Source organism: Schistocerca serialis, chromosome 2 (assembly GCF_023864345.2).
Source record: "Schistocerca serialis cubense isolate TAMUIC-IGC-003099 chromosome 2, iqSchSeri2.2, whole genome shotgun sequence".
In the NCBI taxonomy this organism is placed as follows: Eukaryota; Metazoa; Arthropoda; class Insecta; order Orthoptera; family Acrididae; genus Schistocerca; species Schistocerca serialis.
In genome coordinates, this window is record NC_064639.1 from 495476973 (window position 1) to 495492304 (window position 15332).

The 15332-nt window shown below is 42.4% G+C and overlaps 1 protein-coding gene across 1 annotated transcript in view; it reads right to left on the bottom strand.

Moving 5' to 3' along the window:
* The window catches only part of LOC126457433 (glutamate receptor ionotropic, kainate 2-like), a 234632-nt gene that overhangs the window by 123754 nt on the left and 95546 nt on the right, over positions 1-15332 (bottom strand). The window contains exon 8 of the mRNA XM_050093704.1: positions 9311-9466. Within this exon, the coding sequence (XP_049949661.1) occupies positions 9311-9466 (156 nt within the window). The remainder of the gene's footprint in view (positions 1-9310; positions 9467-15332) is intronic.

The following is a 15332-nucleotide window of genomic DNA, read 5'->3' on the forward strand; positions in this document are numbered from 1 at the left end:
GTTGTGGACACAGCCACTTGCAGGGAAGATATTTCGCAACTCTCTTTTGGAATGAACGAGGCCTTGTCTCGGAACACTACTGACTAGAGGAAACACCATTACCAGTGCATAATATTCAAATATGTTTAAAAAAATGATTCAGCCGGCAATAAGATCAAAACAATGTGGACTTCTCACTGCAGATGTCATTTCGCAACATGAGAATGCTCGGCCTCATAGTGCCCGTGCAACACTTGCAGCCATCGATGACCTGCGCTTTCATACTCTTGTCTCTTCCGCCATCGCAGCGAGGGATTACCACATGTTTGGATCACTCGCAGAAACGATGGGAGAAAATAAATTTCGTTTCATTGAAGAGGTGGAGCAAGTGGTTGTAACCTTACGCATATGTAGACGAGGAACTTGGCCGCCTGGAGGTGATACGAGGGGAGCAGGGCGTTAGCAGGACCATGACGGAGGGTGCGCTGCGGCTGGTCCATATAGGCGGCCAGTACTCCTGAGTCCAGGTGCAAAGACGAGCAGCGTCGCTGAAAATGGGTAAATCCCAAAGCTATGAATTTGGACGGCTTTTAATCACATTGCCTTCGTGCAGGAAATGCAGCAAAAATAGCGGAGCGTCAGACAAGTTGAAAGGTGACTTCTTACAGCTCCTTGAGAATCTATAATAATCTACAGTCATGTGTTAAAGAAAATCTTAATATATTTGCGATCTCATAAAAATGAGGCACGTCCAGTGACACAACACTATTTTCAATATATTTAAAACTACAGAAGTTAATATTTTACAATGAATAAACGTTTTCGCAATGAACCTGTGAATTAACAACTTTGAAGCGCTTCATGCGATTTCAACACACAGCGTCTCAGATGAAAGCATTACATGATAGCTATCATCCCTCAAAGCCACTCATCTGTTTCTGTTTTATTTACTGACTTATGACATGTTTAACATCTTGTTATTATGCAAATGTTTATCAGAACACCGTATCCTCCACAATTACACAGCAAATGAATACCTCATATTTTGTCATACTTGTGTATTTACTTAGTGAAAAGTGTACTATTTGGCAAGTAACTCCATTTAAACATTAATTACAATTGATAATACAAAATCATAGTAATTTAATAAATAGTCAATTGCATGTGTTAGCTGACACTACCTTTGTAAAAGGGTGTCAAAAGACGTTTCCGAAAAGCTATTTATCTATGGCCAAACCTTTGTTCTATATATTGTGAATGGTATGAGTGAGACCAAATGTTTATAAGATTTATTTACTTAAATATTGTTGTAATATACAGGATGGGGCAAATAAAAGTGGCCTGGACCATTAGTCGCTGCATTAACAGAGGAGAGAAAGACTTACAATTACTTTCAACAGGATGGAGCAACTAGCCATACACTCAGCAGAACCTTGGAGCACATTTACACAGTCTTCACGTCTGACAAAGTTGTTAGCAGAGGTCAGTCTGGTCGCAGCCCTAGCTGGCCAATCAGGTCACTTGATCTGTCAGTGTGCGATTACTCTATGAGGGGAACCCCCAAGTGTGAGATGTATCACAACAATCCTCATAGCCCTCAGAATTGCAGAAGAACATTTCGGATGAGATTGTAGCAACAGCAACTGTCCAGCTTCGATCCGCTTTCAGCAAATTGTTGACCTGGGTCCGAAATTGCCAAGATATGAATGATGGTCGCTCTCAACACCTGCTACACCCAGTTTAGTACTCCATTTCCTTCCCTCTGCTGTTTGTCTTTGTACCCTGGAGCTCTGTTCTCTGGCCACTTGTATTTGCCCCACCCTGTGTTAGTTTAGACTGGGACTCGTAGAGCTTAAAAACGATGTATTTTTGGCGGTGACATCCTTCAGCCAATGGAAATCCAGACAGTATTGGAACACTATGGGAGTCAAGTGAAGACTGGGACTTTATGAATGAAAAGCTCAAGGGAGTGATTCTCGACACACTAACGTTTGTGCTTGAAGGAAGCAGACCTGCCTGTGGTAAGGAGAGGTGTTCGACTGGGCACGTGATTAATACTGGGCAGTGAATGGCCACTACCATACTTTAACTTCTGAAGGAAATGTTATTTCAAAAGGTTTGTCAGTATAGGACTAACTTTTTCCACTTGTATTATGAATTTAGGATAGACAGAGTATGAATTACTGTTCTTTGTATCACAAATGTTAATTTGTGAATCATCATGTTGAACTCTGAATGTTTTTGAGCTGTAGAATATTTCATGTATTGTAATCACGAAATGGTCTCAGTTTCCTTGTATCTTTAATGACTATTTAGGTATTGGATTTTATTACCGTTCTCGTACCGCTCTCAACGAAACTTACTGAATTTGGTAAGATTATTTCCTTTCTGTGTTTTAACTGAATATCGTAGGATCACTTTCCATGTATTTGACATGTTATTTCTTGAATAAACGTTATTCACCATAATTCTCTATCGTCTACATCGATTAAAGAGACTACAATGGAACGCTAGTTACTAAATTATTCAACTTTTAATTTGTATTTGTGTGCATTTTATTAACTCGCAGTTTTAACTGAAGCAAAAACTATTTGACTACACAATCACAGCTACAAGTTACTATTTGCAGCGAATTAGCTGTGAGACATGAAAGCAGACATGCACAGCTCGACCCTATGACTACATCGAGGTATTCTTTTCAAACAGTGCAATGCATAGCCCATGTACCTAAAGTACGAGTAACGGCAGGTAAAGATGGAACTTGTTTGCTCATACGGGGTGCTGTTTGGAAGAGCAACTACACTAACATTAATCCTTAGGTGACTGTGCACGCGACCAAAAGAATTTTTTTTTTCAGAGAAATCTGTACACTCCCTGTGCACCGGAGGAATTGTGTTGAATGACAGAAGGCCTATGTCGAAAAATGACAGACTTGTGTTCCACTTTTGTTCAACAAAAAAATTTAAAAGATTAAAGGTTTTCGTGTGACTGCCCCTCGTACATTACTTATAGCAACCAAAAAGGAATCTGAAGTGGTAGTTGTCTATCGCATTATTCCTGATAGCAACAATATTTTAGGTGTAAAAGGAGGGTAACGTACAAAACAGCTTCATTCTCACCACACCGTGTGAAGAGGGAACAGTGATTATTTTGTACGGTTACCCGATGGCATCGCTAATACATTGATCATATTCTTACACGATATACTCCAATAACAGACGAAAGTAATAAAAAGAGCGCTTCCACGAGATACGATTAGTTTCAGTCATTGCACTATTAACACAGTTCACAACATCCCGTGGCATAAGAAAAGTCTTCTATGGAAATTTTGTTCAGCTGATGGACACTACTCTCACGGTTGTCTCTTATAGCGTGAAAAAGGAAGGGAAAATAGAAAAGTAATGATAAATCTCGTGAATAAAGAAATTTCTGCATTTCGTTACCTATTTGTGAAACAGAAACTGATGATTCGTTCTTTGTGTTTCAAATGGGGAACAGCGCATCGAAAGCGAAAAATAAACATTTAATGTTCAGGGAAAAGCTGTCAAAAACTCGCTGACTATGGGTAGCAAAAGTGTTGTAAAACACATCAAATTTTACTATGTTCTTAGCATATTCGTGGCTGATAAGAATTGATAAATCGATGGTATGCAGGTGGTACTGTGGTGCCTCCTTGCGTGGAGCTGTCATAGGTGGTGGTGTAAGTCCAGGGTGGGTGGAGCTCCATGTCTTAGGCGGGCACTGTGACTTTGGCCGCAGTGGTGCGCTGTGATATGGCTCCTAGCGGGGTCCTGCGGACGGGCTGTGGCGTACTTATCGACATGTCTGGTGCCCATGAACTTCACGACTGCCGAAAAGGGAGCACTCCTTGTTAAGGTATTTGTTACAATAAAGACACAAGTATTCTTATTACTAGACTTTAACTTAGGGGAATAAGGGCGGTGGTATGCGGGAGTGTCAGAAGGCCCTTTCCATCCTGCTGTTCGTTTAAGTAAAAACCCATCCAAACTTAGAGTATGCCGTGACCATACACCTCTGAGTGAATAGTAGCTTGAGTCAAAAACATAGCAAGTAGGTCAACGGACAGGCCCGGAGATACACATTTTTTGTCCCTGACGTCATTGTGCCAGTATTCCAGAACTCAGACTCTCACGACATACAGCCTGTCCCAGTATGGCCTGGTCGCCGAGTTCGATTGTCACCTTGTATTCCAGGTTACCAACTTGGGTTTCTGACGTCATAGTAGAGCCATGACATTATCTCAAGATAATGGGACAGAATGTCAGGATTCCACACTTTTATAAACAGCCCGACGAGTTTGAGCTGTATTTTGACGTCATAAAGGTGTGCCACTATGCCACAGTCGCCATGATCGATCGCTATCTTACATTCCAGGTCAGCCATCTTGGATTCTGACGTCACTGGTCCTCGTATTTCAGGTTTTTGATTGTGACATAGAGCCAGGACCAGATTCCAAGTCAGCCAGGATGACAATGTATCATCTTGGATTTCCCGCCAATTCATATTTAGGATAACAATCTTCCTTCCAAAGAAAACACACTATTGCAACTGGACTATGTTTTGAATTTCACGCGAAGTTTTTAATTTCCTGCCAGAATCTGAATTCCCGACATTTGATATTTAGGGCAATCGGCCTCTGTCAGATGGGGGAGGCGTAAGGCGTGGGTAAATCCCACGACTCATCGATAAAAATGGCTCTAAGCACTATGGGACTTAATATTTGAGGTCATCAGTCCCCTAGACTTAGAACTACTTAAACGTAACTAACCTGGACATCACACACATCCATGTCCGAGGCAGGATTCGAACCTGCGACCGTACCAGCAGCGCGGTTCGAGACTGAAGCTCCTAGAACCGCTCCGCCACAGTGGCCGGCCTCGTCGGTAACATCATCGTTGTCACCATCAACACTTCGGGCCAGAACTGTTCTTGTTATACCACTTTCAGTCTCATGGAGGACAGTTGTCATAATGTTTTGCTTCATACACGTATTTGAACACAATAACTAACTAATTTTCATCAGATTAAATAGTTTTCATCAGATTCACTCGCTGATCAATAATGCTTCACGTTTTTTTTCATTTTCTTAAATTTCATTTTTCTTTGTTACCTGAAAGGATCGTGAAATTACTGAATTCGAGTTTCGGAAATTTGTCGTAAAACCGAGATGCCACTATTACGTCTTCTCTGTAAAGGCTAACAAAAGTCTAGGCTTCTCCATCGTTTGTATCGTTTATATGTGGGCTTTGTCAGAGATCCACCGCAATTGTGTACTTATTCATAGCTGTTATGCTGCTCTAAAATCTTGGGTATAGCTTTTCCTGAAGGTCCACTGTCTTTGTAGCGAGAAGTCAACGTTATAACATAGTTGCATTGGTATTCGTGAACTTTACTGCATGTTCGTCCTAGAACACCACACTGCCAAGCGTTAATGACAAAACATTTATTTCTCAATTCGGCCCAGAACCACACCACACGAAAAGGCTGCAACTACGTACACATCTGTTTGTGAAAATTGCGGCACCAAGAAGGAGACGTATGATTACACTGAAATTCATTCCACAGATTAGGGACAAGACAATAAACAAATGATTAGTGTTACGGAACTGTGCATGCACTTTCACCGTGAGAATTCAGTACGGTGTGAAGCTGTACCATGCCGCAATCAGAGCAGAGTGAGGTGTTGGTGGTTTTTGGTCACGCTACGTTGTGGCGTAGAATGAAAGAGGGCCTGGATATGCGGCTGGCGAACACGATACCACTGTGTAGGAGTGTCCAGAAGCACTGACAGTGGTTGCAGGCGGACGAAGACGAAAAAATTATCATCAGATCATATCCCAGACAAGTTCGATGCCGCGCGGGATTAGCCGAGCGGTCAGGGGCGCTGCAGTCATGGACTGTCCGGCTGGTCACAGCGGAGGTTCGAGTCCTCCCTCGGGCATGGACGTGTTTGTTTGTCCTTAGGAAAGTTTAGGTTAAGTAGTGTGTAAGCTTAGGGACTGATGACCTTAGCAGTTAAGTCCCATAAGATTTCACACACATTTGAACAAGTTCGATGGGCGACATGTCGGGGGAACGTGCAGACCAGGGAAGCAGTGTTACCAGTCATTCTTCGAAGGAATCTTGTATATTCCACACCACATATGACAGGTCATTATTCCGCTGAAATGAGACACGTGCCTGCAGTGGGGATAGAGTCTCGAGTTCTAAAGCCTCCTTGATGTAGCAGTTACTATTCAGATTGCCTTCAATAGGTGCGAGACGAGATCGCTTGCTATAGCCAATGGTGCCCCAAAACATCACATTTGACGTTTGTCCACTATGCCGCTCAGCAATGCTGTTACCCCTATTGTCTTCTTCACGGCAGCATCTAACACGTACAGAGTCATCACATTGATGTGGGTGGGACTCGTCCGAGAACACTACATTTTATCACTGAGCACGCCAGCGATGGTGTTTACCTATCCACCGCAGTGTGAGGTGTTGGTGGTTTTTGGTCAACGGCATGCGTACCACCAGTCCAGCCCACAGCCAATGGCATCGAATCGTCGACTCAGACATGTCCATGGCAGCTGTAGTACCGCGACGTTGAGCCAACACTGTGGGGGAAGCTGTTCTGTCGGTACGGCCATGGGGCAAGATGACGGTCATCCGCACTGTGATCATATTTTGTGGCCCAGTAGTCACTGGTCGCTGTGTCTGTCTCCTTCCACTGGCTCCACACACGCACCACTATCGCACCTGTGTGCCCTGTATCTACTGCAATGTCTCAGTACGACAAACGCGTTACCTGGAGACCAGTCACTCTGCTCCATTAGGACTCACCCCCATGCTGATATTGGGACCCTTGACACTGACGAGGAGTACTGGTACCTGCTCTGCACATTTCCACTTAGTTTGAGGGATCTGCAATGACTGAGTGTCAGACTGCGAGGTACGGTGTCACGAAGGAGGGCGCTGCAGGGCCTACATGCACGTTATCTCTCTGCAATCTCAGTCACTTGTTATGGTTTCACTGATCGGATACTGTGTTTCAATAAATACGTAGCACAAATACGTACAACCAGGGGCACTGGCGAACTTCTGGTGTACATGGCATTGACATACAGCACCTGCCCTCCCATGGAGACGTACAAAGGCCAATAATTCAGCCATATCTGAGCGTAGCGTCTCCTCGGGACATTTCATCGATTATACTGGCACGAAAATCTTATCCGTGATGAAATCCTTCAAGGATTCGATTATTAATGGATCTGTGAACATTTGTTTGGTGGAAGATACAAAGCTTCAATTTTTTCACAGACACTCAATTTCACGCCTAGTGTAAAGTCAAGCAACAGCTAATTTTAGTGATTTTACCACCTAATTTTATCTCCGCATGCACCTGCGCATTACAGATGAGCAGCATTCAACGGAGTGCACTAAATCCAACAGATGTCAGTCACGTATATGGGCCACTGCTCAAGCTTGTGGTATAAACATAGTGGTTCGCGTCAGAAATCAGCAGTTGTAAAATTTATCTGATGATAGCTGTCTGGCTCTAGCCGAAATATCGTGGTTATGAATTGGCATCATCCGGTTGCAATTCCGAATGAGTCTCATACAGCTCGCTAAATTATCTTTCTTTGGTATCTTGGCAGCAGCACGAAGTCCTGTAGCCGTTTGATGTTCTGGTGTTTTGTCTTCAATGCATGAGTTTCCCGTGTCCTCGGGATGAACACTATTCAAACAACTTACAAGAATGTAGCTTCGTAAATTCTTATACAACCGCCAGTATTTCGATAGGTAAACACCCCGTCATTTTCAAGGCATCAATGCCATGACAGAGTGCTATGCAAGGACATTTAAAGCATCGGTATTCGGGGCTACACCGACGAAGAACCAAGAACGTCGTGTACAGAAAGACAACACACACACACTGGCGCCAACACACAGTGAAGAATGACCAACATCATAAGCTATCGATAGTGAATATTAATTAGTAACTGGTGTCTAAGTAATATTAAAACTCTCCCGTTGCTGTGTGATCAGGCAGAGAGATGTATTCTAAGCAGAATTTAAGGAAGAACCTCCGTCTCTGAGTATAAAATAGCTGTAAGTGGACGTCAGAATCTCTGTGTTGTTATAGTGCATACGATGGCGGGTACCAAGGGAGTATTCTTCAACAACAAATTTGCTCGGCTCTTGCAAGTGTGTATGACGCTTATGCTCTATGCACTGGTCCTCCACGGTCCTGATGGTCTGACGAATGCACGAAAAGCCACAACTGCAAGGTATTCGGCAAACAGACTGTGGTGTCACAGCCAGACACCACATTTGCTAGGTGGTGGCCTTTAAATCGGCCGCGGTCCGTTAGTGTACGTCGGACCCGCGTGTCGCCACTATCAGTGATTGCAGACCGAGCGCCGTCACACGGCAGGTCTAGTCTAGAGAGACTCCCAAGCACTCGCCCCAGTTGTACAGCCGACTTTGCTAGCGATGGTTCACTGACCACATACGCTCTCATTTGCCGAGACGACAGTTTAGCACAGCCTTCAGCTACGTCATTTGCTACGACCTAGCAAGAAACCATATTCAGTTACTATTGATATTAATATTGTGACTCATGTACCGTCAAGAGAAACGTTCATCATTAATGGATTAAAGTTAAGTACCAAACTAGCTACGTCCGCTTTCTGAATTATAATTCCTTGTTATGTTCCAGACCTCACGTCAGTATAGTTCTTCCCTCCTCGCGCCAGCCTGCGTGAGCTAAAACGCGTGCATTTCGGCCTCCTCTAGTAACACGGTGTTGGCTCTTCGGCCCACACTACACAGACCTCTAAACCAAGATTATACTTTATAGACAATGTGCGGTAGTCGAAAGACATAATTCACGTGCGTTTCCGCAGAATTCGACCAACCTTGTTGGAAATGCTACCTGCGTAAGGCAAAAATGCCGTTGAAATATGTACACCTCGTTATTTTCACCATTTACACGATTCACGGTAGGTGGATTGCGCAACGTATGTCTCATCACTCTTTTCACTATAATTGTTCTGGCGAAGGGTTACTTCGAAGCTGAAATTGATGGTCTCAGATGACTTGGGCAAGGTACGGAGTAACCCTTCTCAATGAGTCGGATGGTGACAGTTATGATGCTGGATGCGCTCTCTCGTTGCATTATGCCCTAAAAATGAGGGAGTGCTCATTATCGGCGGTTGTCTAAGACATCATCCGGGTACTTTCCCGTAAGCTCCTTGAACATTTTATATGCCCAGAGACTCACGTTTGAGGATGCATGGTACTTGTCACGCTGGCGCCTACTCACGTCGCGGATGAAGTCCCTCACGCTGATGCCGTGGTCCCAGACGGCCTCCTCGTCCAGGCAGCTGAGCGGCCAGGTCCGCAGGCGACCGATGGTGCTGGTCTGGAACAGCGCCGCGGCCAGCACGCGGACGGCGTCGTACGTCAGCGCTGACTCCACCTGCAACCCAACCGCGGGGAAAGCCCTGCTTTGATCAAGATGAGCCATCATTGATGTGGATGTGGGGCTGCGGCTGGTCATAAAATTGAAGGAGTAAGGAATACCAGCAGTGGTGCTTCTTATGAAATTCACAAAGAAAACAGGTGTTGACAGATGTGAAAATTACCGAACTATCAGTTTAATAAGAAACGGCTGCAAAATACGAACACGAAATCTTTATAGACGAATGGAAAAACTGGTAGAAGCCGACCTCGGGGAAGATCAGTTTGGATTCCGTAGAAATGTTGGAACACGTGAGGCAATACTGACCCTACGACTTATCTTAGAAAATAGATTAAAGAACGGCAAACCTTACGTTTCTAGCATATGTAGACTTAGAGACACCTCAGGGAGTCACACCTAGTGATACGTGGCTGGCGACCACGGGGCCCCGAGCTGAGTCCTGGCATTGCTTCCACTTACTTATGCCAGGCTCCTCACTCTTATCTTTCCTATCTGGCCACCCTCGGCCAGCTCTTGTTCTTTTCCGACCCTGACGCTATTAGGTTTCGAGGGCTAGGGGTCTTTCATTTTCCAACCTATACTTCTCATGCAGCGGATCGGGCGGCTGCAAAAGGCGTCTGTATCCCATGTTAGGGGCGGCCTCCAGAACTGCGGAAGGCAACGGAATACCACCGCAGATTATCTTCCCTGCATAATGCAGTCTCCATTTTATGCGCAAAAAATGGCTTCCTCTCATGTTAAATCAGTGTCCGGAGGTAAAATAGTCCCCCATTCGGATCTCCGGGGGGGGGGGGGGGGGGGGGGGGACAACTTGAAAGGAGGCAAAAAATCAAAACGAGAATTGGTACCTGGAATGTCAGAACTCTGCTACAAGCAGGAAAACTAGAAAACCTTAAAAGAGAGATGGAAAAGAATCATATGGACCTCGTAGGAGTTGCTGAAGTAAGATGGAATGGACATGGAGAGTTGCAGTCAGATGAATATGTATTCTACTACTCAGGAGGAGAAGTAAAAGGAATTAATGGAGTAGGAATGATTATGACAAAGGAATTGGCTAAATGTGTGGAATATGTAGACTATGCAAATGACCGGGTTATTGGTGTAAGGCTGAAAGGAGCACAAAAAGATTTACTGATTGTCCAGGTGTATATGCCAACTTCAGAACATGATGACCAAATTGTAGAGGAAACGTACAATGTAATAGAGAGAATAATGGACGAAAATAAAAAATGCTGCAAAATAGTGATGGGAGACTGGAACGCCATTGTGGGAGAAGGGAAAGAGGGAAACATAGTAGGCAGTCATGGTCTTGGAAAGAGAAATGACAGAGGTGAATGGTTAATTGACTTCTGCAGGGAAAGGCAGCTGATAGTGGCAAACACATGGTTCAAAAACCATAAGAGGAGGCTCTACACTTGGAAATCACCAGGGGATAAATATAGAAACCAAATCGATTTTATACTGGTAGAAGAAAGATACAGGAATGGAATCAAGAAGGTGCACACATTACCAGGTGCAGATATTAATAGTGACCACAACTTACTTATGGCAGAAATAGAAATAAGAATGAAAAAACTGAAAAAGGCGACAATGGTGAAGAAATGGGATCTAGAGAAGATAAGGTCCAACAAAGAACAAATTACAGAAATGCTGTCTCGGGACTTTCTAAACACATTACGAGACAAAGAAGCACCTGATAATGCCAACGAGTACTGGAATATGCTGAAAGAAGGAATAATTAAAGCAGGACAGCAAAATATAGGATATGTAAAAGGGAAAAGGTCAAAAAAACCATGGGTCACACAAGAAATGATTTCCAAGATGGAGGAGAGAAGAAAATTGAAAAACAAGAACACTGAAGATGCAAGAAAGATATACCGAAGGTTAAATAACGAACTGCGAAGAGAAACAGAGCAGGCTAGGAAAAAATGGCTAAAAGAGGAATGTGATGAAACTGAAGAACTGGACAGGAAAGGAAGATACGACTTTCTATACAACAGAGTAAAGACTATGACATGGGAACAAAACAAAGCAGGAAGTGCTACTATGGAAATTTTGAGTAAAGACGAAGAGGTAGTGTATAAAGATCGTGACGATGTCCTCCAGAGATGGGAAGAATATATAAAAGAGCTATATGACACAAATAGCAAACCAGAAACTCTGGAACTTGAATCACACAACAGTGTAAGTGATGAAGAGAAAGGACCGACCATCATAATGGAAGAAGTAAAGTCTGCTATTGCTGCAATGAAAAATGGCAAAGCAGTAGGTACAGATACAATACCGGGAGAAATACTAAAATGCTTGAACCACAATGGAATAAGAGAAATATTGAGGTTATGTAATAAAATATATGACAGTGGTGAATGGCCTGAGGACTTTCTGACAACAGTAATGATTCCATTGCCGAAAAAACAAGGAACCAAGAAATGCAGCGAGCACAGGACAATCAGCCTCATTTCACATGCAGCCAAAGTGATGTTAAGAATAATTAATAAAAGACTTGAAAAAGTAATAGAGGAGAATCTCGGCGAGGAGCAGTTTGGCTTTAGACGGAATACGGGCACCACAGATGCAATAGGGCTCCTACGAATCTTAGGAGAAAGGTTTATTGAAAAAGGAAGAGACCTATATATGTGGTTCATCGATTTAGAAAAGGCATTTGACAATGTGGTTTGGGACAAGCTGGCGACTATTATGAGGGAAAAGAGAGTGGACTGGAAAACCAGAAGACTTATAAACTCATTGTACCTTAATCAAAAAGTTTCAGTTAAAGTGAGAGGAGAAAGTACAAACTGGATCAGACTAGGGAAAGGAGTAAGACAAGGATGCTGTTTATCACCTACTCTTTTCAACCTGTACTTGGAAAATATGATTGACCAATGCTCATTAGATGACAAAGGAGTAGAAATGGAGGAAGAAGAGTAGGGTGCTTGAGATTTGCTGATGACATGGTCCTTCTAGCCACAGGGGAAAAAGAATTATAGGATTTGGTGGACACCATTGCAACTAACGGAAAAAAATATGGAATGAAAATTAACACAAATAAAACAAAAGTATTGGCAATAGGAGGAAATAAGGAACTAAAAATTGTGCTGAATGGAGAAAAACTAGAACAGGTGCAAAATTTTAAGTATCTTGGAAGCAGGATAGACACCGACTGGAAGTGCACCACAGAAATTAAAACAAGGATAGCAATGGCAAAAGAGGCGTTTTATAAGAAAAGGAGAATCTTCTGCAGCGGTATGGACAGAGAACTCAGAAAGAGACTCATAAAATGTCTTGTATGGAGTGTTCTTCTATATGGCGCTGAAACATGGACTATGAGGAAAAAAGACAGAGAAAGGCTGGAGGCTTTTGAGATCTGGACATGGCGGAAGATGGAAGGAATAAGTTAGATGGACAGAGTAAAAAATGAAGAGGTACTGAGAAGAGTGGGAGAGAAAAGGCAGTTACTAGATGTAATAAAGAGAAGAAAAAGAAATTGGATTGGGCATATATTAAGAAAGAATGACGGACTGATAAAAACAGTTTTAGAAGGTTATGTAGAAGGGAAAAGGAAGCGAGGAAGGAAGAGATTCCAGATACTGGATGACATGATGGACGGTACAACATACAGCAGCCTTAAGAAGGAAGCAATGGATCGCAGAAAATGGAGAGGCAAAGGACCTGCTAATATAGCAGATAACTGATGATGAGACTTAGAGAAAGCTTTTGACAATGTTGACTGGAATACTCTCTTTCAAATTCTGAAGGGGGCAGTTGTAAAATACAGGGAGCGAAAAGCTATTTACAATTTGTACAGAAACCAGATGGCTGTTATAAGAGCCGAGGGGCGTGAAAGGGAAGCAGTGGTTGGGAAGGGAGTGAGACAGAGTTGTAGCCTATCCTCGATGTTATTCAGTCTGTGTTTTGAGCAAGCAGTAAAGGAAACAAAAGAAAAATTCGGAGTAGGAATTAAAATCCATGGAGAAGAAATAAAAACTTTGAGATTCGCCGATGACATTGTAATTCTATTTGAGACAGCAAAGGACCTGGATGAGCAGCTGAACGGAATGGACAGTATCTTGAAAGAAGGATATAAGATGAACATCAACAAAAGCAAAACAAGGATAATGGAATGTAACCGAATTAAATCGGCTGATGCTGCGGGAATTAGATTAGGAAATGAGACGCTTAAATCAGTAAATGAGTATTGCTATTTGGGGAGCAAAATAACTGATGATGGTCGAAGTAGAGAGGATATAAAATGTAGACTGGCAATGGCAAGGAAAGCGTTTCTGAAGAAGAGAAATTTGTTAACATCAAGTATAGATTTAAGTGTCAGGAATTCGTATCTGAAAGTATTTGTATGGAGTGTAGCCATGTATACGGACGTGCTTCATGTGGAAGGTGGTTGGAGTTACTAACCACCTGCTACACGGAGCACGTCCTTATCTCACCACTGACTTCTAGTATCAGCCGCACGCAGTTGACGTCAGCAAGTGTATGGGCCTGAAGATGACATTGTTATAACGTTGAAACTAGTTGCCAAAATAAAATCGACACCTTAAATACAGCTGGAGGAATTTCTTCATTTTTAATATAAATTATTAATTTTATGTGGCAATTAATTATGAGCACTTCGCGGGCAGTGGGCACGCGGTTTAATCATTTGTCAGCCATTATCTTTTGTAAGTTGTCTCCCTTCGATACACCGGAGTGCCGTGAAATTAAATGACTTATAGTATTTTGAAGAAGGAACGGGAGCATATAAATCCCCTACGAAGATTTTTAAGTCACTCACTGAATGAAAGCATAAATTGTTCCTTTCCGAATTTTTACAGTAGTCTCTCTGCAGAGACCATGATTTATCTTCTTCCTTCGTTACATTTTATCATTAATCCATAACAAATCAATATAACATTTGACATGCCCTGTCTGTGCTACACACAGCACTGTAATATCCTTAACACGTGACACGAAATGGCTACATGAACAGAGTGACAAGACATAACAGTGTGACTTGAAACATTGTTATCTTCGATGACTAATATATCCGTTTTCACCTAAAGGGGAAGAAACTGAATAGAAGCAAGGTTAAAATACTGGTAAATCCTGAGATTAAAGAATATTGTGCTACGAAGAGAGAGTATCTAACTCAAAGGACGACCTGTAGTCAACAGATGAAGCATCATTCTCATCAGTGTTATCGAAACATGAAAATGGTAATCCCAACGAATTAAAAATAAAAACAGAAAAAGAATATCCCTAATTAGACACCCCTTTTGCAAGTCATCTGAATATTTGGATTCAAGGATTGAAAAATTCTGTTAGCTACATGGCAAACAGTAGTTTTTATTGTAAAGTTGCCTTACAACTGATGTTGTGTTGTAAGAAGGACAGTATATTAACAAATTTAGCCAATTACGTTCTTTGAAAAATATCCATGTAAGCAAGTTGACATCAAGGTACCAATAGGTCAACAACAACTCTTTAATATGACTGAGACAAAACCAGTTTTTATTAAAGTAGCACATTTCTCCCTCATTTTCGAGGTAAGCTTTGCCTGGCAGAAGCACAAATATCATTAGTCAGTATAGTGATAGTTTTTGATAATACAGCATAAAGATTGTAGTACGATTTTTTTAAAACGATTTGCTTGTATTTTGTAAAGGTATACCTTAACTAGTTCCGCATGCCTGAAGGTTATTCTTCTTGATGGAATCTTCAGAACACGATACATGAACGAATTTCAGTAACCTCTGTCGTACAGGACATGGTCTCAGCACCATTTACGTCGTGTAACACTTTCTTGGAGTAAACAGAAATTCAGAGTAGTCAACTTTCCACAAGCATTCAGCTTTTCATTGAAGAAGCAAGT